Here is a 19,664-nt window from a genome sequence, read left to right as displayed (position 1 = left end):
TGGCGCCCACTCTCCAATGGCATGACACTACCAATATTCATCAAAATGTTAGCATTTTGGACAGGACCACCAATCATTCCTGTGCTGAAAAGCCCTGTATCTTCAAAGACATTTAGCATCTTTGGCCCTCGGACACTAACTACCAGGAGCAGCTTGAAAGTCACTCTGAAAATTAAAATGCCATTCCGTATTTACAAACTTTCTGTAGAGGTGCTCCTCTCTAGACCCCAACTGTTAAGGAAAACATTGCATTTCAGAAACTTAGGGCTAAAAAGAATTTTAAAGAGCTCCACTGGTTTAGTTGTTTTCATTGTATGGCAGATGTTGGAGAAGTGGGGAGACAGCTGGTCACCAATGCTAAATGTTAGGCAGGAGTGACAGTGATTGAGGGTTGAGGAAAATTTTTCAGAGTTTAAAAAAGCTTCTTGGAACTGAAAGCCAATAAACTGGAAACATCTCCAGGTTGTAACAGAGTTTAAAAAATTCAGCTTTAAAAGTTCCTTGGGAAAGCAGTCATTTATTTAGAAAGAAAGAAAGGGAGAAGAGAGAAAGAGAAACAAGGAAAGAGAGAGAGAAAGAAAGAAAGAAATAGAGAGAGAAAGAATTTAAAGTGGTTTAAACATTTTTTTAAAAGGGCTAATAAGTCAACCCCAAAAGAACTTGTCCACGATGTCACGCAATATTTAAAAAGAAGCTTCTATAGAATTTACCAGAGTGTGAAAGAGGTATGCAAACTCATCCATTTTGGCTCAGAACTGTCTCAAGTGTGTGATAGGGCTACGAGCATTTTGTCTGAGACAAATGTGAGTTAACTTTTAGACACCCCTCCTCCCGGGGACAGAAAGCTTTATCACACAGAGATTCCAGTAACATGGTAGGAAGACTCCTACACATGCATTGTTAAATGGGAGGTACCTTTCCCTTAATAGGAAAAGACCTTTCATTTTACAAAGACTAAGGCAGCCCTCTGACAGGAAGGGCTCTTTAGTGGTGAGCTCAGTGACTTCAGATCTTTTGTTCTTCAGTCTCCTGAGCTAGCGCAAAGGATGTGGCTGGGGTAGGAGGTGGAGACTATGCATGTGTGTGTGTGAGTGTATGTGTTCTCATTTCCGCTTCCCCTTTCTGAGCTGGCAACAGAAGTTTAATGAGGACAGAGAGAAAGGTACAACATGCAATATGATACTCTGTCACTGTCCTCACTCAGACCCCAATACCTGGGAAGGGCTTCGCCCGGCTTCGCTAACCGCTCTGCCTCAAACTTTGCTCCCTACCTGCGGACAGGTGAGTATAATTTCCACCTCAATTTTAAGACTATACTGATTTGGGATGGTGCTGGGAGAGAGGAGAAAACAGGAGAGAAATCAGGTTGCCAAGAAAAGGGAAAAATCAGGAGAAAATCTTCCACATCCCTGACTTCAGTCTTAAAAAATTCATCACTGTGTCTCTCAGAGCAAAAAGGACCCTTTACTTTTTTTTTCCTTCTGCCTACTACAGGAGAGGTACTCTATATAGGGTCACAAAACATGGGTTCTTTTGATGGTCTGAATTACTATTTAGGAATGTTTCACCTTTCTCGTGTGGGACGTTCCTCCGTGTGTCTTGCTCTATACTCCCTTGTCCTGTAATTTCAAGCTGATTCTAACTTTGAAAGTTTTTCTCAAGGAGTAAAGTTTCTCACTTCACTGCAGGTCCCATTCTAGTGCTCGTAACTGTGAACTAGTGGGAATACCTCGCCTAAATCAGTGCTGCTTTGTGCGGGTGTACCTACTCTCCTCCGAAGCTGCAGAAGAAAGCTGACGAGGAGATAAGCTACAGAAAGATATGTTGGGAGTAGATATGAGGGACAAATCACGCAATTGGACAGTGCCAGGCCAATTTAACTGGAAGGCTCAAAAGGGACAAGCACATGTGGGGGTTGTTTCTCAGGCTGTACATCTCATTGATGGATATAGGGATACATTGACCACTTCATGACTTACATGATCTCAGGTGGGGAAGGATCTGTGTTCCTCCAACATCCCTTGTCTTAGTGGCAGCCAAGCTGAGCATGTCACCACCTACGTGACTTTTGGGGAAGGTAGAGGAGTGGAAAGATCCTCCACACTGGGGTTTTCCCAGGCCCCTGCTGTGCAACTGAGCTTTCCGTTGGGTGGAGAAGAGGCAGGTCCCCAACACAGAACAGCAAACAAGATAAAAGAGCCCCCCAGAAATGGTTTGATAAAGATCATGAGGCTTTATAAATACCAGTGACTCTATCACAAATGGCTGCCTGTCTAAGCAAGGGGACTTCTTAGACAGTATGTGGCAGATGCTGAAGATAGCAGATTGGAGGTTGGAGGCTTTCAGCTTGTGTGTCCAAGCTGCAGGTTAACAGTTCTTAGGCTTGAGGGATTGGAGCTGAAAATCTGGTCTGAGTCTCCTGTAACAGGAAGCATTACTAGGAGGAGAGTAGGCCGGGTTTATCATGTATCTCTACTAGATTATTATCAGAGAGAACAAGAGGGATAGAAAGAGATCTAACAAATGATTTCTTATTCATGGGCACCCCAGAGAGTTTAGAAACTCTTTACAGCCCTACTGATAGCTGTTTCCATAACCCCCTGGTCCCTGAAAGGGAGATGGAACCCTGCAATTAAGCATTACATAGTGGCCCTGGGAGTCAACACAGTCATTTTTAGCTCAGGGTTTCTAATAGAGAATGACTCGTATTCTAATAGAGAATGGAGAGGAAGTTTGGTCCCAGCTTAAATCATGACTCATGGGTCCACCCTGGGCTACAGTAAGGAAAAAGATCCAACAGTGATTGTCACTTGACAATTGGCAACTATTCTGCTTTCCACCTAAAGAACAAAAGCAAAGTGGGTATCCCAGTACCCATGGTACTTTTTACCCTCTCCACACCCAATCCCAATATAGAAAGGCCTAAACACAGATTCTGAGAAGAAAGGGTGTAGATCTTTGTGAAAGAAAAAGAGAGGAGAATTAAAATGAGCACATGAGAGAAAGAGCTGCATTCCCATAGAAACAGGACCAAAGAATTGAAGACATGGATTCACAGAACTAAGAAATCCACTCACCCTCACTCCTGTCTCCAGACCAAGCCATCTGCAAACCAAGACAGGTAAACGGAGGTTTCTTCATCTTGCTGTCTTTGTAGCCCATCCAGGTGAAAAAATTTAGTGTCTCACAGCACTGAGAGCACAGGATTACACTTTTCCAGATGTATAACTTTAATGTTTCCCTGGTACTTTATAAGCCTTCCATAAAACTCATTCACACTGTGGAGCTGGGCATAGGGAAGGAAAGGAAGGAGAGAGAAATAGGTTTTAGATGGTCACTTTTCAGTATTTATTCAGCTGAAACTATTTATGGGAGAAAGATGGTAAGAGAGGAGGGTAAAATAGTTATACTCATTCATCGAAATTTTTCTTTATATTATTTATCAAATAACATCTCCCTTTTCCCCTGAAATAGATTGAACTGCTGCTTTAGACCATAGGAGTCTCAGAATGCTCAGATGCTATACTCAGGGGAGTTTTTGTTCTGAAGATCTTCCCAACTGCAGTGACATGGAAGAGAACTAGAAATTAGGAATATATTTCCTATCTATGCAGGAATGTGAGACCATATTGCAGGTTGGGGGTGTGTGTCGAATGGGGTGCTGTCATCCTGGCCTGAGATGGAGGTTGTCCTATCTACAGCAAAATGGCTGTCCTGGGATTTCCCAGCCCTTTGCAAGGGTGGTGATATGTGCATATCTTGGCTGTAAATGTGGATAAGATGCAGAAGGTCTTGTGGGCCCCATCATGGAAACTCTGTTTCCTTCTTGTCTCCTCCCACACTTGTTTTCACTCTCAGTCCCAGTTTACAGGCCCTGTTTGGGCATAGGCACAATATGGAAAGAAGAGAAGAGAGGCCTGTCTGATATGTGTTCCTGGGAGGAGGCCCAGAGTGGAAACCAGAGTGGCATGAGGAAGGTGGTGTGATGTAAAGGAAAAAGTATAGACCGGGGGCTCAGATCTTGCAAGTTTCAGTCCCATTTATAACCTTAATATTTATGTGATTTCAGATAAGCCTCCCCTTCTCTCTCTCTCTCTCTCTCTCTCTCTCCTCACTTTCTCTCCCCCAACCCTTTCTCTTCTTCAAAATGGCTGACCAGGATTAGATGATCTCTCAGATCCCTTTGGGCATGAAGTAAGAAGGAAGGAACTACTTACTGTTTATGTTTTCTTTCTGCTCAGCAGCCACCTGGATTTGATACCCACTGTTGTATGCCACTGCTCACTCCTTCTTTCTTATTCCTGAAAGTGTTCTGACTTTGGTGGATGGTTTAGACTGAGGGAAGACTAATAATAATAATTGTTATCATTTAATCAGCACTTCCTTTATATATCAGGTACCTAACCTCCATTACCTGATATTAGCCCCCAGTAGCCCAACAAGTTGTGTGTTACCTGTTTTATATACAAAGAAACTTGGGTTTAGACGGGACAGATGATTTTAGCAAGGACACACATACAGTAAGTAGCTAGAACTGTGATTTCAAACAAAGCTAACTCTGATCCCAAGGCCCTTGCTCTTTCTTTACAGGCCCTCTCTTTTCCTTCCTGAGAGTTGGCCCTCTTCACTGGGCCCCTTAAAAATATCCCCATGAGACACCTGTAAGCGGAGCTGACATTTGGCAGGTACAAATTGGTAGACCCATAATGATTGCTAAAATATTTCCATGCCAATTTATGATAAATATCAATTGCCCCAAGTCCAGTGAGTGCCCATGACCAACTTGACTATCCCAGCTCTCCACACAAGGTTCCCCAGACCAGCGCCAGAAACTCAATGCCATATACTTGCAGGACCCAGCTACGGGGCTGTGACTGGTATCAACTCTGATTGGTCTGTGTTACTCTATTACCATCCTTAAATGTTCTGAATGGCACAGCAATCCAAAAGCAATGTGGAATCCCAGGCACACTTTTTCCTCTCAACTGGAACCTTGCTGGACCTGCTGCTGAACTGACAGGTGAGCCTGACAAAAGCAAAATTGCTTCGTAATCTAGTCGGGAGTTAGGAAGCAAAACTATGCTAATAACCAAAAAAAGCAACATTTCCTTCACTAAGATTAACACAAAGCCAAGCATGAATTAATTTCGGTTTTTGCTGTCTCTTCTATATGAGGCTATAAAGTGGAGAGTTTCTGTAGCATGTGAAATGCAGAATTCACTGAAATAGTTTCTCCTTTCTTTCATCCCAAATTACGTATACCACTGATACTTGGGTAGAGATATTAGTTTATTTTATTATTCTATAATTAATGGAAAGACCATATAACTAGAATCAGACCAACCTGAGTTTAATTCTCAACATTATAAGATCCTAATTATATGACCTTGGATAAATCACATATGTCCCTGAGCTTCACATAACAATAGTTAACTCAAAGGTGATTGTCAGGATTAAGTGAGATAATTTACAAGAAGGTTTTATGAATAAATATAAGGTACTCTGTACATCCCAGTAATTTTAGCACCAATCACTTTGGCACATGCTACTATAATGGGGAATCTTTGACTACATCCCTTAGAACACAGACTGAATGTATATGGTGTACTCAATGCATAATAATGACAGACCCATAAAGGTTTCCTCCTGCTACTACACTTGCTGCTTCTGCTGATGATTTTTGTTAGAAGATACTCTTTTCAAAGCTCTTACCTCCTGAATCTTCTTTTTTTATTTTTTAACATCTTAATTTTATTTTTTTCAGTGTTCCAAGATTCATTGTTTATGCACCACACGCAATATGTGCCGTCTTCTTTTGTCTAACTTTGATCCTGTCAGCTGAAAAACTTTGCTTTGAGCTATAACATCCTCAAAACAAAAAGAATTCCCTCCTGCTCTATTTGTTGTAGTCAGATTCCAGAACATTGGCCAGATTGTGGAGAAATATTAAGGGAGCAAGCCTCTAGAGAGATGTAGAAAAGAGGAAAGGACAAAGGGCTGAAAATGAGAGCAAAAGGGAAAATACGGCTTTTAAAGAGTGACTCAGGCAAATAGCAATAGAATCAGTGTGGAGTTTTTTGGGTTGAGGAGCAAGCAGTTAGTAGGAACATCAGAGAAAAAATACCAGCAGGCTAGGACTTCCTTCCTCACAGGAGTTAGATTAAATAAAATACCAAATACAAATAGATTGAATACAATAAACCAGTATCACAAAAATGGTCCTCAGATTCCAGAGGGAACTTCTGACCAAGAAGTGGAAACTTCGAATGGAAAATTCTAGGAAAATATTTTTTAAATAAAGAAGAATTTGATAGTTTAAGCTTTATAAAATTCGGTGTGGCCCTGTGTTCCATCAACAAAAGATCAGCATGACTATGCCCCAAGCCTCTCTGCTCTTCACCACAAGGTATAAAAATACATATACATTAGGATTTGTGACCTGTGGAGAGTCGGAAGCCCCTGTCCCATGTCATGTACTAATGAGGTTAGTTATTCAGCATTGGTATGATTCTTGCTCCTCTGTAGGTACAGCATTTGCTGAACCTCTCCTGCAATAGGTACCCTGCTGGATCATGAGATGGGGCTTGGGGGAAGGGTTACAAAGAAGGGGGCATGATGATGAGACGGGTGACCTCTTCTCTCTTGCAGCATAAGGTGTGGGCATATGTGCTATTTGCTAGAGGTGGGGAAGAGAAGAGATGACTGGATAGGCCTTCAAAGTACAGATAGAATTTGTGTGGGTGAGGGGGGAAGCGATGAAACTTTCTTTAGCATAAGCTAAAGAAAAAGTAGCAGAAATGTTCAAACTGTGCTGGACCTCAGTGAGCAATGCCTAGCAGAATTACACTCCCTTGGGCCCCTTTTGGGCTTCCCCAGTTCAAGACTCACTGCTTTCCTGAGTCCGTGGAAGTTGCGAGTGCAGGCACATCATAAATCAGTGTCACCGGGGAAGGGAATCTGCCAAATGGGAAGTAACACCAGAGGCCACGGGACCATTTCCTAATGCTTCTGGGGAAAACCATGCAAAAGCATTTTCTTTTACAGGTATTATCCATACAGATATTTCAAACTCAACTAGAATAAATTCAAATGCATTGATTGAAAGCAGATTTGTACATTGACTCCCACCAATTCATTTTCAAGAGGATGAAACTGCTGTCCGAGGAGGAAACCTAACTGACTAGTCAGGAGTCAATGAGCTGGACCAAAAGCTTGAAAGAATGCCCACGTCTACCCTGATCCCTAGTCACTACTCTTTTCACGGCTCCCAACTCTCTTATACATCTAGCTGTATGTATTTGTATGACTCGTCTTGAAGGAACTATTATGTCCAGGTCCTTCTCTCTATTACAAAGCTGCCATCTGCAAGCATCCAGCCTGCAATTCTTTCTAATGCTGTCACTGCTGATGTGCTTGTCTGATATCATTTGCCGCTTCCTCCAGATTCCCACAAAGAATACCCAGTTTCTTATCTCTCAGCAACACAGCTTCCTCCTGTGATCTCTAACCAGACAGTTCTATCCCTCCCTCCCTCCTAATATCACTGTGTTCATCTTGTTCCCATATAACACCATAAACATGTCTCTACCGCAGAGATTGGGGGGAAATGAATGTGTTCAATTCCCTGGATCCATGTCCAGTCTGCCACAGCGAAGATTAGCTTAGATGTGCCTTGCATCTTTTCTTTCAGACTTGAAACCATGTTGCTTTCCCAAGGGAAGAAATTATTCCATTCTCACCCACATTGCTCAGAAAATGCCTGTCATTCTCAGTGGGCGGTAGAGTCCTTAACTCATCCAGGCTTTTTGTTGCCATAACCATAATAGTCATTTATTTATAAACCCTTCTTTGGAATTCTTCAGCATTGAGGATTCTGTTTCCATAGGCTGTAGAAGCCAGGTCTGACTTCATGAAGAAGGTTCACTAATAACTGGGCTTTGCAAGTGCAGTGCGTCAAAGGCCGAGGGGCAGGAAGATAGAGAGGGAAAAGAACATGAGAAGAACATAAGGTTTAAAAGGAGATAAGCATTTTCAGGGGGCAAAAGAGAAATTAGCCTCTATGTGTCCAACGTATTTTCAAAGATGTGAGATGAATGTAGAACAGATTCATATCACAGAGGATGTCGAAACCCAAGTAGAGGTCTCTATCTACCATCTCAACTTGCAAGATTCTGGCACTGCACTAAGCGTTATGGGGGTTCAGCTATAAAACGGCACATCCAGAAGTTTACGGTACCGGAAGCATCAAATTTTAGGGCATAATGTCCCAGTTGAGAAACTGAGACCAGAGAAAGGGATCGAATTTTCCAAGGTTATACCACTAGCAAGTGGCAGAGTGAAGTGTGGGAGTCACATCTTCCTTCTTTCCTCCTTCCTTTCTTCCTTCATTCCCTCCTTTCTTCTTCCCTCTTCCCTTCTTCCTTCCCTCCTTTCTTCCTGCCCTCCTGTCTTCCTTTCAAATTCCCCTCACTACCAAAAAATTCTTCTTTGTGAGCTGAGGAATTCTAATTCTTGGGATTTAAATGAGGTCCATTTACTCTGGGAATTAAAGACAGTAGTCAAGTCAGCCTTTGACGTTTTCTTCTCTGGACCAACTGACATCAACCTATTCAACATTTTGAAGGTGCAGAAGAAGGTAAATAAACCCTGATCAAGACATTTTAGATTTCCCAAGTTCTTCTAGTTTCATCCTTTCTTTTATCACCCCACAAGAGCTATGACTAAAGGACAAGTTTTCTCTGTGCCCCCTCTTTGTGATTTCCCTGCATCACAAACTGAATTTACTCATTCACTTTCCGTTCAAAGGCCCAGGCAGTGGACAAAGAGCCAGGTGCTCAGGGTTAACAACGTCTCAGGTTAACTGCTGTCTCTCATTGGAAAATTCTAGGGAATGGGCAGGACCCGAAGTAAAAGAATTTAGGTCTAACCACAGTAACTATGCATCATCATTCTTCTCTGGGTATGTTTTGTCTGTAGCAAACAGAGGCATCCAAAACAATTTTATTGCCCTAGGAAGGCACTTTAGGTTCAGGGTGGTCTTTGCAAAAACAGCTATGTTAGAGCCTCCATGGTTCCACGCCTCCCTAATGAATTTGTATTGAAGGCTTTGAAGAATAGGAGTCTCTGGAAACCTGAAATCTTATATTTTTTTCCTCCTGCTTTCCCTTACTCCAACAATTAAGAGCACAGCTATGAGGATGGGGCTGTTGAAGGCAGCTCCAGGGAGCAGAGGGATGAGTCGTGAAGTCAGGCTTCTCTGTGTCCTGTGGGTTGAGTGTGGCAGGCAGGGGAGAGGCAGGAGGATTGAGCATCCGCTGATGAATGTGCATTAGCCTCAAGGCTTTTTAAGCTCTATTCATTCGGGCAAGATTCTTCCCCTCTTTCTTCCTCTTTCAATAAGTGGCTCATGCCATCAGAACATATCTTTTAGAAGACACGGAGATGTTGAGCAGGCAGTGTTAAATGAAATATAAATGTATAAATGAACTGAGGAGTTAACTGTTAGCTGTGGAGAAGCCCACATTGACAAATTAGAAAGGAATGACTCTGCAGGTCGTGACTGCTCATTGTATAAGGCAACGTCTCTGCCTGTTTGTTGGTGTTATGGGATTTTTTTTTCCCAAGAGAAATCTTATGTGGACCCCCTAATATATAAAAGAGGGGGGGAAACAAACGAAGAAACAAACAACAGACTCAGAATGATTCTAGTTGGAGTGACATCCTGGCTGTGGCACCTTGGAAATTTTGTCTAACGTTTGAGATCTGGAAATTCTTCATTTATCTTTATGAAGACCAAATAAAGTGGACTTTATCAATTGTCAATTTAAAGATATTCTAATTTTAGTGGAAGAGTCTGAGAGACAACATTCTTAAGGATTGAAGAAAACTGTTTTCTAAGACAGTATGCCAGCCATCATGAGAAGTTGCAATTCTTTAAGTTATAAGAACTTTCTCAATGTCCCTTAAATCATAAGATGTTTGAAGTTCCAAAATTTGTTGATTTGAAATACTTGCCCTGGTATATGTCAGAGCGTTTGGGGGGGAAGTGTGCGGGACGAAGACAGAGGAAGGGCTGGACAACTCCCCCCACCCTTCTTGAAAGGGCAGAGGGGTCATGCTCCTCCGTGCATTGCTGGGAAGATGTGGGGGAAGCCCTGGGGTAGTTTCTGAACAGAGCATGAGGGAGTTATCACTGTATTTCAGCTCTCCGAGCAGCATTCCTAGGGCAGGAGGCCCTAAAGTCTGAGCCAGAGCCATGGAGGGCTCTGTGCTGAGCCCCACATCCTGGGAGAAACGGCGGGCCTGGCTCCGGCAGAGCCGCCACTGGCAGACCCAGGTCCTGGAGGAGGAGGCCGCAGCTGTCCTGCAAGATGTCTCAGATCCTGAGCCTTCCAGCCTGGACGATGTTTTCCAGGAAGGTAAGAGGCAGTTAGACAACAGACAGACTTGCCCGTGGTCTCGTGCCGGGGGAAACATGCCCGCAGGCACAGGTCTGCAGAGTGTCCTCAGTGGGTCCCTTGCTGAGGCTGGGTCTTCAAGGAGGCTCATTTTGATGGGTTTAATGCATTTAAAGGAAAAGTAAAGAAACACAAAATATATAATTTTGGGAGAGAAAGATAGGCATAAAATAAGGAAAAATAAAATACATTTTTGCATCATCCCCAGAAGCTGTCTCTAAGGGCCTGAGGTCAGGGTTCTCCTGAATAACCTTGGGGTATTTTTATTTTGTCTGGGCAACAAAACGACACTCAGTTTGGATGCCTGGACTCTGGTTACAACTCTGCTGCGAGCAAGTTGTGGGACTTTTGGCAAGTCACTTACATCACAAAGACATATTTGTCTGATGGAAGTGGTGGTACCTAAAGTCTGAGTGGGATTTTTCTTTTCCTCCACGCCTCTCAGAGCTTCGGTGAGGTTCAAATGAGACTACAAACATTAACATTAAAAACAAAAACAAAAAAACCCTCATATAAATAAACCCATCTGGCAAAAAACAAAAGCACAAACGCAAGATTGTGATTTTTTGTTGTTGTTGCTTTTTTCCCTGTTATTTATTTTTTATTTTATTTTAAGGAGAAGGATCCACCCTGTTCCCAAACCCTGGAGAGAAGGGAGCCGTGGGCCTGTCATCCTGGGCATTTTCCAGGTTCTAGGAGGAAGGAGGCGGGAGGCAGAGAGAGAGAAGAAGCACCCACTATTTTTATACATGGATGTATTCCTGTCATATCTTAAAGAAAAGTTTTATGGGGGGAAGAGTCTTATGACGTGGCTCACAAAGGAGACACTTGCAGAAGGAGATGGGTTGCAGGGAGGAAGTCTGACCTCCTTCAGCTCTCACGGTGATCTGACCTCTGACATTTCCAGGAAATCCAATCAACAAGATTGAAGACTGGTTGCAGGATTGCGGGTAAGTCCTGGGAGGCCCTGGCAGTAAATGCGGTGCCTGTGTGGAGACGCTTGCTGGTACTGACTCTTCAGAACTCAGAGACGGGAAACGGGTTTGATTTGGGCCTAAAGATCAGGAGTGAGGTTGAAATGCTGGGGGCCTGGGGGAGCGGACTGTACAGGTTTGGGTGAGTGTTACCAGTAACTGGGCCTGGACTGGAAATGAAGTTAACTCTGGGCTGAGATGAAGTTAGGGTGGAGGTCTGGAAATCCAGGCTGGATGTGGTCTAAAGCCCAGAATGATGGAAATGTCTGGGGACTGTCTGGGCTGAGTGGCAGATCCCTATTCCATCGCTTCTCCCTCAGACTGGAGTCTTACACCGTGTAACAAAAGAGGAGTTAGAAACCTCATTGTTCTTATGAGCCCAGGAATTCATCACTGCGTTTATTTCTACTACAGAACACAGGACGATGGGCTAAGGGTTTATCGCATTTACTCAAAGCAGTGAAGAACAGGAGCAGGCACTTCAAGGCAAAGTGCAGTATCTCCCCCCTCAGAAACACTAAAATATGAGGCCCCACACCCCATCAGCACCATTTTAGGCTCGGTCTACCCAGACACAGAGGGAAAGCTTCTATGACTTATGTAAGTCTGATCATCTATGCGATAATTCTGAGAATTTGTAACTCCAGCCTGCTCCTGCTTTCCCCTCCAGGAATGTTTCAAACTTTATAGAGCCTTTAATCTGAACTCACCCATTAACACATAAACAAACCCAAACGTGCTTCTTTGGTAGGAAATAAATTGTACCAAATCATCTAAGGTTGTTCATTTCAACTCTGCCCCAGAAAGTAATGCCCAAAAGGATTTATTCTGTGTTTTTGTGGGTTTGCAAAACATACTGCCCTTATTGTCCTGACCTGGCTCACAATTCATTGCCTTCACAGTCTGTGAAGGGTCCTCAAAGCTCAGGAAGTGAAGGGATGGTAGAAACAAGAATGTTTGCACATTCTAGTGTGTCATAACTGTCCTAGGATTTGGAATGCCTTACCTGGTATCTACAGGAGAACCAGTCAACTCAGCTAATGCCTTTGTGTCATTAATTACTCCAGAGTTAGTTTACATCATTAATGACAGAGCATTTGCTGATGTCTGATTGTCTAAATGGCTTAGAAGGGGGCCAAGGAGTTTAAAATATGCTCCTTGACTTCAAACATACTACATTCTAGCTGAAAAGAATAAATTCACAGGAATACAAGATTGTAAACTCCAGAGATTACCCTTCCCCACTTGTATTCCACAGAGATAAACCCTAAACCAAAACATGTATTGAAAAAGTGGTCTGGTGAATCAAAAGGCTCAGAGTTGAGCCTGCACTCCTGTGTGAGCACCTGTCAGAAAACAAACAAAATTCCTAGCCCAGACGCCTCGCCTGTAAGGTGGAGACTTGAGATAATAATGTCTCAACGTTTCTTGTGAGATTTAAATGAGATAATATGTGCACAAGTGTTCTCTGCCCTGTAGCAAAATGTGAGTGGTGAGGTTTATAAAGAAGAGACTTTCTGCTACTTTAAAACAGCTCTATCGACTTAACATCAGTCTGTCTAAATCTCATTATTTCTCAGAAAAGTATGTGATACATACCAGAAGTGATACACACCAACTCTAGGACAGTGGTTACCTCTGGGAAGGAAAAAAGTAGGAAGGAAGGGGAGTAAAATGAGACTTTAATTATATTTTAATATTATATTTATATTTTTTAACAGAGATCAGAAATGAAAATGACAAAACGTTTACCTGTGTGAAAACAAGGTGGCAAGTGCAAAGGTGTCTGTCACATTTTCTTTCCCTTTCTATGTGTTAAAAAATTTTAATATTTATACTTTGAAAAGCCCACAGGAAAGTCTCTTAACACATATTAGTCTCTGCAGGGGGAATTTCGGTTCATAAAACATTTCCAATTTTCTCTATTTTCTAACCTTCTCTAATATATATGTAATATTAGTTATATGGGAAAACTAGAAAAATTAAAGGCTGATGATGGTTGATGGTAGCGAGAAAACACTGGATTGTGGTCATGGATGATGAAGAAGAGGGGGAAATGGCATTGCAGATATGCCATTCTGAGTCATACAGTGTTCAGTTCTTAGGCTTTTGAGACCACTGAGGAAGGAAGATGAACAAGGAGCCTACATTCACAGGACATCTGTCCACTCTGTTGACAGGTGCCTGCAAGGCGTTTTTCAAATTTTACTTCAAGACTGTATAGTTTCTGTTTTCTTTCCAATGTCAGACAGACATCCTCCGATAGGAAGACAGTTTTGTTTTCTGACGAGCTCTCCAAGAAAGCCCACCAACTTCCTGGGTGATTGAACATCAGTGTATTGAATCTAGTGGCAGACCATTCTGCTGCACATCAAGATCATGTATATTTTTACAAACTCTGCCTATCCTTTTGCTTCCTCCTCTTAAAGCTCCCGGGGTTGGGATGGGGTTGGGTGGGGGTGGGGATTCCAGGACATGAATGTGTTGCTTGTGAATCATTGGAAGTAGGGTTAGGAGCTCCAAAATCATCTGCGTCGACTTTAGCTTAACTCTCTACAAGCAAAGTCTATTGAAATTGCTGGAAGAAGCTAAAAACAGTCACATCCTTCTCACAATCTGATCCTCCTTCCTACTTTTGCTTATGAATTGGGTATACAGGAGAAGAGGTATACAGATATACCTTGGATCTTGTATTTCAGACTTGAAATGATGCTAAGGGCTCTTTCAGTAAGATGGAGAGAGAGGAGCAGCTATAGATCTACTTCCTAGTCATCAATTTTATGTCCTAAGCAATAACCCATGAAAGGCCTGGGACTTGGGTGATGGCCATGACATTTTAAATCAACTTCAGTTTGATCAGTAGATCCAGGTGCCTGTCTTGTACTTCTGTGGTAGATTCCACACACACAGCCTACTGTCCCAAGGCTCATCCTGGACTGGTCTTTATATAGAGAATATGTACATGCTTACCACGGCACAACTAGAGAAGAAAAATGTATGAGGAACACCGAACAGAAACTTGTATCTAGTGAATAGTACTGAGTTTTGTATGGACAAACCATACAAATTTTATCAGAGGTATTTTTTTTTTATTTCAGAAGAAAGCTTTCCTTTATTTTTTTAAAGATTAATTTATTTATTTAAAGAGAGAACATGAGTGGGGGAGGGGTAGAGGAAGAGAGAGAATCTCAAGCAAACTCCTTGCGGAGCACAGAGCTGGAAGCAGGGCTCTATCTCACGACCCTGAGATCATGACCTTAGCCGAAATCAAGAGTCAGACACTTAACCAACTAAGTCACCCAGGCACCCCTATCAGTGGTATTTTTAATGTAAATTTTATTGAAGTGTAGCATACATATCAATAGCATTTTTCTTTTTAATATAGCTGTGGTACGTATCAACAGGTATAAGTTTCAGCTATGCTGGGTGAATAAGTTCTAGAGATCTGTACAACTTGGTGCCTGTGGTTAACAGTGCAGTACTGTGCACTTCAAAATCTATTGAGGGTAGCTGTCATGTCAAATGTTCTTACCTCAGGGGGAAAAAAAAGTCAAAGGGAAGCAAGGAGATTCTGGGAGATGTTGGATATGTCTGTTATCTTAACTGATAATGGCATCATGGGTGTTTGAATATGTCCTCTTAAGTATACATTCAATATGTACAGATTTTTGCATGTCAGTTATACCAGCTAAAATAATAGCCATGTAAGTTATATTGAAAAATAAAATACTGAAAAATAAACAAGTATTAAATATAGAGTCCCATGAATTTTCTTCAAGAGAATACCAAACACCCACGAAATATGAAGCAGAGCATTACCACCATTCCAGAAGTCTCCTTCTGGAAGGTCTCCTTCCATTCATTACCCTGCTTCCAAGGGTAACCCATAACCTGACTAAAAGAAAACTTTTGCACTTTTTAAACCTGGTATAAATAGAATCATACAATATGTGCCCTTGTATTTTTTAATTTTAATTTTTTATTGACATATACTTGACTACAATATTATATTAGTTTCAGTTGCACAATACAGTGATTCAACAATTGTATATGTCATGAAATGCTCACCATGATGGGTGTAGTCACTGTCACCATACAAAATTTTTATAATATTATTGACTATATTCCTGATGCTGTACTTTTCATCTCCGTGACTTACATATTTTATAACTGGAAGTTAGTACCTCTTTCAATATGCAGTGTTTCCTGTCTGTTTCTTTTACTCAGCATGATGTTTGTAGTGCTCGTCCATGTTTCTGCATGCAGTGACAGGTCATTCTTTTTTATTGTTGTGAAGCAGTAAAATGTATATTTATCATACAATTTATCCATTTCACAATACAGATTTGGTGTCTCCCGACTCTGGGTTATAATGAATAATATTTCTTTTGGTGAACAGACATAGGTATTTCTATTGAGTGTAGACAGTGGAATACTAGTGTGTTTCAGTTGTAATTATAATAACAGTCAGCTTTGGCACTTGCATTAATGTGTAGCTGCAGCCCAAGCATTAAATACAAGAGTAAATCTCAGTATTCTAGTAGTTGACTATATAAGTTATGGGGTTTTTGGAGTAATATTAAATATAAATTTTTACTTATATTTGTAATGATACATAGACTAACATTTATGTTTGTGATATGATCTTAAAATACATTTTTATATAATTATCTGTTAGGAAAAGAAGCACATATATGTAGTTCTAGTTATATTGTTAGAACTATTCATTCTTTTTTTTAAGATTTTATTTACTTATTTATTTGACAGAGAGAGACACAGGGAGAGAAGGAGCACAAATGAGAGGGGGAAGTGGGAGAGGGAGATGCACGCTTCCTGCTGAGCAGGGAGCCTGATGTGGGGCTTGATCCCAGGACCCTGGAATCATGACCCAAGCCAAAGGCAGACACCCAACAACTGAGCCATTCAGGTGCCCCTAGAGTTACTCACTCTTAATTAGCTTGGATATTGTTACACATTTTATTTTTTTAAAAGATTTTATTTACTTGTTTGACAGACAGAGATCACAAGTAGGCAGAGAGGCAGGCGGTTGCGGCAGGGAGCAGGCTCCCTGCCAAGCAGAGACCCCGATGTGGGGCTCGATCCCAGGACCCTGGGATCATGACCTGAGCCAAAGGCAGAGGTTTTAACCCACTGAGCCACCCAGATGCCCCTTGTTACACATTTTATAATGTACCTTGATGTACAGTTTTTTTTTCCATGAAGACATAAAAATTCAGATTTTGGAAAATGTAGTTGATTTTTCACTATTGAAAGGAAAGCATCTATAAAAGATGTCTACACATGCAATGATTTATTTTGTAAAACTTAAACACAGCTTGATCTACAGATGCTCAATTAGTAAACCCATTGCTATTATTAAACATTTCATTGAGTGATTATATACTGAGATTACATCCAAAGCATCATGTGCAACTTCCCTTTTAAAAACTTTCAGGACTTTTCAGTCCTTGAAGCAGACTTAGATCATGACGGCAGATAGGCATCCAAGTCCCCCTGTTGGGTATTTGGGAACACAACAGCAGCCAGAAAGCAGGAATGCAAGCCAGGTGCTGTGGTCCCAGTTCACCACTTTTCATAGACTGCTTCACTCACCTGCTTTAGACACAGAATTCTTCCTTGTCTGTAAAACTGAGTTGTTTCTCGCCACCATGTATGCTGATTTCTGTTTGTTCCTCTTGTGGAGATGGTATAAGTTTGATAAGACCCTATCTTAAAATGTAAAATTAAAATCTGTAACCAAGATGCAGTTTCTGGTGCTTCCTGAGAGATATGATCATCAGCAAGAACCTGGCACGGGGGAAAGGAAGAAGGTGTGGGGACCTAAGCTGACCTCCTAGAGGTTGAAAAATATCAGTATTTGTATCTGTGACGGCTCCCAAGCCACTGCTTTTTATAAATGTATCTCTCTGGTTTTGCTTCTATATTCCGTCTCCTATTTTACCAAGCATGTGCAGACTTGTTGCTCACCAAGCTGACTGTGGACAGTGCAGTCGGTGCAATGGCAGCCCACGCTACAGCACGTACACACATACACAAAGACAGTATGGTGCGGCACAAAATCCAATGCTCTCCAGTCCCACTTCCCCTGGCCACTTCAGAGAACTTATCAAGGAACTACTCTCAGTTTGCTTCAACCTAAAAGCAATTAAATACTGCTTCATCTCATTAGGAAATTATGAGAACTAATGGGACACATTTGAGGAAAAGTCCCTTGGAAAATGTATGATTTCAACCTATAAGATTGTTTTTGGTCCTCAGATACTCTGAAGAAGGGTTTTTTGAGGAAACAGGACAGTCAAGCTACAATGGTGAGTACAGTTCTTTCTCCTGTTGTTCTTCTACCAAGATAGTGACATGGCTCTGTGTGTGTGTGTGTGTGTGTGTGTGTGTGCGCGCGCGCGCGCGCGCGTGTGTGTGTGTGTGTTTATGCACATGCACTTGCATATGCAGGCATAAGAACGCTGGCTGTGCTTTAATTGCCTGTCTATTGGTGGTCACAAGGCAGTCCAGGAGATCCAAACGATGGAGTAAATGTTGGCTCAGCGCTCACAGGCTAACTAGCACTAAAGATAATCTGCTGTCAGTGGTTGCTCAGCTAACAACCACTGCTATGGGAAAAGAGTTTTATAAGATGCGTGTGAGTACACTCTCCCATGTGCTCACTATCTGACAGAGGATTGTATACATGACTATATGATATAGGGGACAGGTTAATTACAGGTGATCGTTTAAGTCTTTCTTTTTTTTGTTTATGTCTTTCTAAATCAAAATATGAATGTGACTTCTGAGGTAGTATATGTAGAGCTGGGGGAAATTTTGCAAATGTGATGTATGACATGATTACGTGGTTACAGATGTTCATATGTACAGGTGTGTGTGTGTGTGTGCAAGCCTATTTTCTCTGACTTTTGCCTTATTTAACAGGGTGCCTCAGCCATGGAACCAGCTTTGAAGATGACTTGACCCTAGGAGCAGAGGGTAAGTGGCACAGCCTTCTGATGTTGGAATCAAGGAAGGGGATATATAAGAGATGAATTCAGGGTAGAAGGAAAGGGAATTGCTGTAGAAAGAAACAACCTATTCCCTGGGGTCTTACCTGTGGGAAAAGAGCAGTCTCATTATGAACTAATATTAAAACTCATAAAGCTTCATGTGCCCAGAAATACTTCTTCACCAGCCTGACATGACATCTACCAGTCCATCATTAGGGTTCTCATCTGTCCCCTGGGAGGACAACATATAAAATCACCATAACGTTGGCTGCCCAGACATCTTTGAAACTGTTGTCTGTATAGGAAACCCAAAGCAGCCTGAACAGTGGGTATAAGTAGGAGACCACACTGAAGGAGAGAACAACTTGAATAATGGATGGAGATGTGGCAACCTACCAGTGTCTCCTGAGACCTGTGGAGACTCATGATGTGAGGCAGGAACACTAGCCTGAAGGGCTGAATGATGTTCTCTTCCTCAGAACAGAGAAACTCTTGCCTCAACACCAGTCATGGTATATAATTCAGAGGCTCCGGACCACTTCCTCCCTGCCACATCTGCCCCCCTTCCTGGTCTATGTTTGATGAACTTTAGATACCCCACAAAGAGCAGAGTTCATGGGGTTCAGCTAGCCTGTAGTAGTGGCAGAGGGGAGTGAAGGGGACTGAGTGTTAATTACAGAGAGGCAGCTTAGGTGATTTTCATTTTCCTTTCTAACTTTCTCTTTGCCTTTCTGTTCCTTGTCCAGCCACACTGTTGGCCACCGAAGGCAGAGTCTTCTCCAGGTAAGTGTTCGGTTCCCCCAGACTGAATGATGTCTTCTTCAGGAGCTACTGAACTTGGTGTAGATGGCAGAGACAAAGAGATGAAAAATAAAAAGCCCAAGAGTCACAAGAGAGAGTGAGCTGTTCCAACCAGGAATGAGGCCCTAGACTGAGCTTTCCCAGTAGACGATAGACAGTACCCAGCAGGGAGTAAATATGCCCAGCAGAACATGTCTTGGATCCGGGGTGCAGACTGCTTACAAGCTTACAATGACATCAACTCTGATCCCTGCAGGAGTTTCCTGGACCAAGTCCGGCCCTGCCAACTCCTTGATCTTGGCTGCAGCTTGGCCTCCAGCAGCATGACGGGTGGCACCAACAAGACTAGTTCAAGGTAGGTATTGGGTCTGGCAGGGGTGTAAGGGTGGGAAAGAGGAGAGGCCCAAGAGAATGGAACC

General features: G+C 42.2%; 1 protein-coding gene across 4 annotated transcripts in view; it reads left to right on the top strand.

Moving 5' to 3' along the window:
• Positions 1-1,129: 1,129 nt before the first annotated feature.
• Positions 1,130-19,664, top strand: part of TESPA1 (thymocyte expressed, positive selection associated 1) — a 34,013-nt gene continuing 15,478 nt past the window's right edge. For 3 of the 4 annotated variants that reach the window (XR_013967295.1, XM_080811726.1, XM_080811725.1), the window contains exons 1-7: positions 1,130-1,281; positions 10,204-10,418; positions 11,365-11,407; positions 17,711-17,760; positions 18,377-18,430; positions 19,191-19,227; positions 19,502-19,600. Coding sequence is in view for 3 of the 4 variants with exons in the window: in XM_080811726.1 (XP_080667852.1) it covers positions 10,256-10,418; positions 11,365-11,407; positions 17,711-17,760; positions 18,377-18,430; positions 19,191-19,227; positions 19,502-19,600 (446 nt within the window). In the remaining variant the exon portion in view is untranslated. Of the gene's footprint in view, positions 1,282-4,853; positions 5,021-10,203; positions 10,419-11,364; positions 11,408-17,710; positions 17,761-18,376; positions 18,431-19,190; positions 19,228-19,501; positions 19,601-19,664 lie in introns of all 4 variants that reach the window. The other variant, XM_080811727.1, reaches the window with a different exon arrangement.

Source organism: Martes martes (genome assembly GCF_963455335.1).
Source record: "Martes martes genome assembly, chromosome: 8".
Taxonomy (NCBI): Eukaryota; Metazoa; Chordata; class Mammalia; order Carnivora; family Mustelidae; genus Martes; species Martes martes.
Note: the sequence above shows the minus strand (reverse complement) of the source record. Positions and strands in the feature narration are given on the sequence as shown.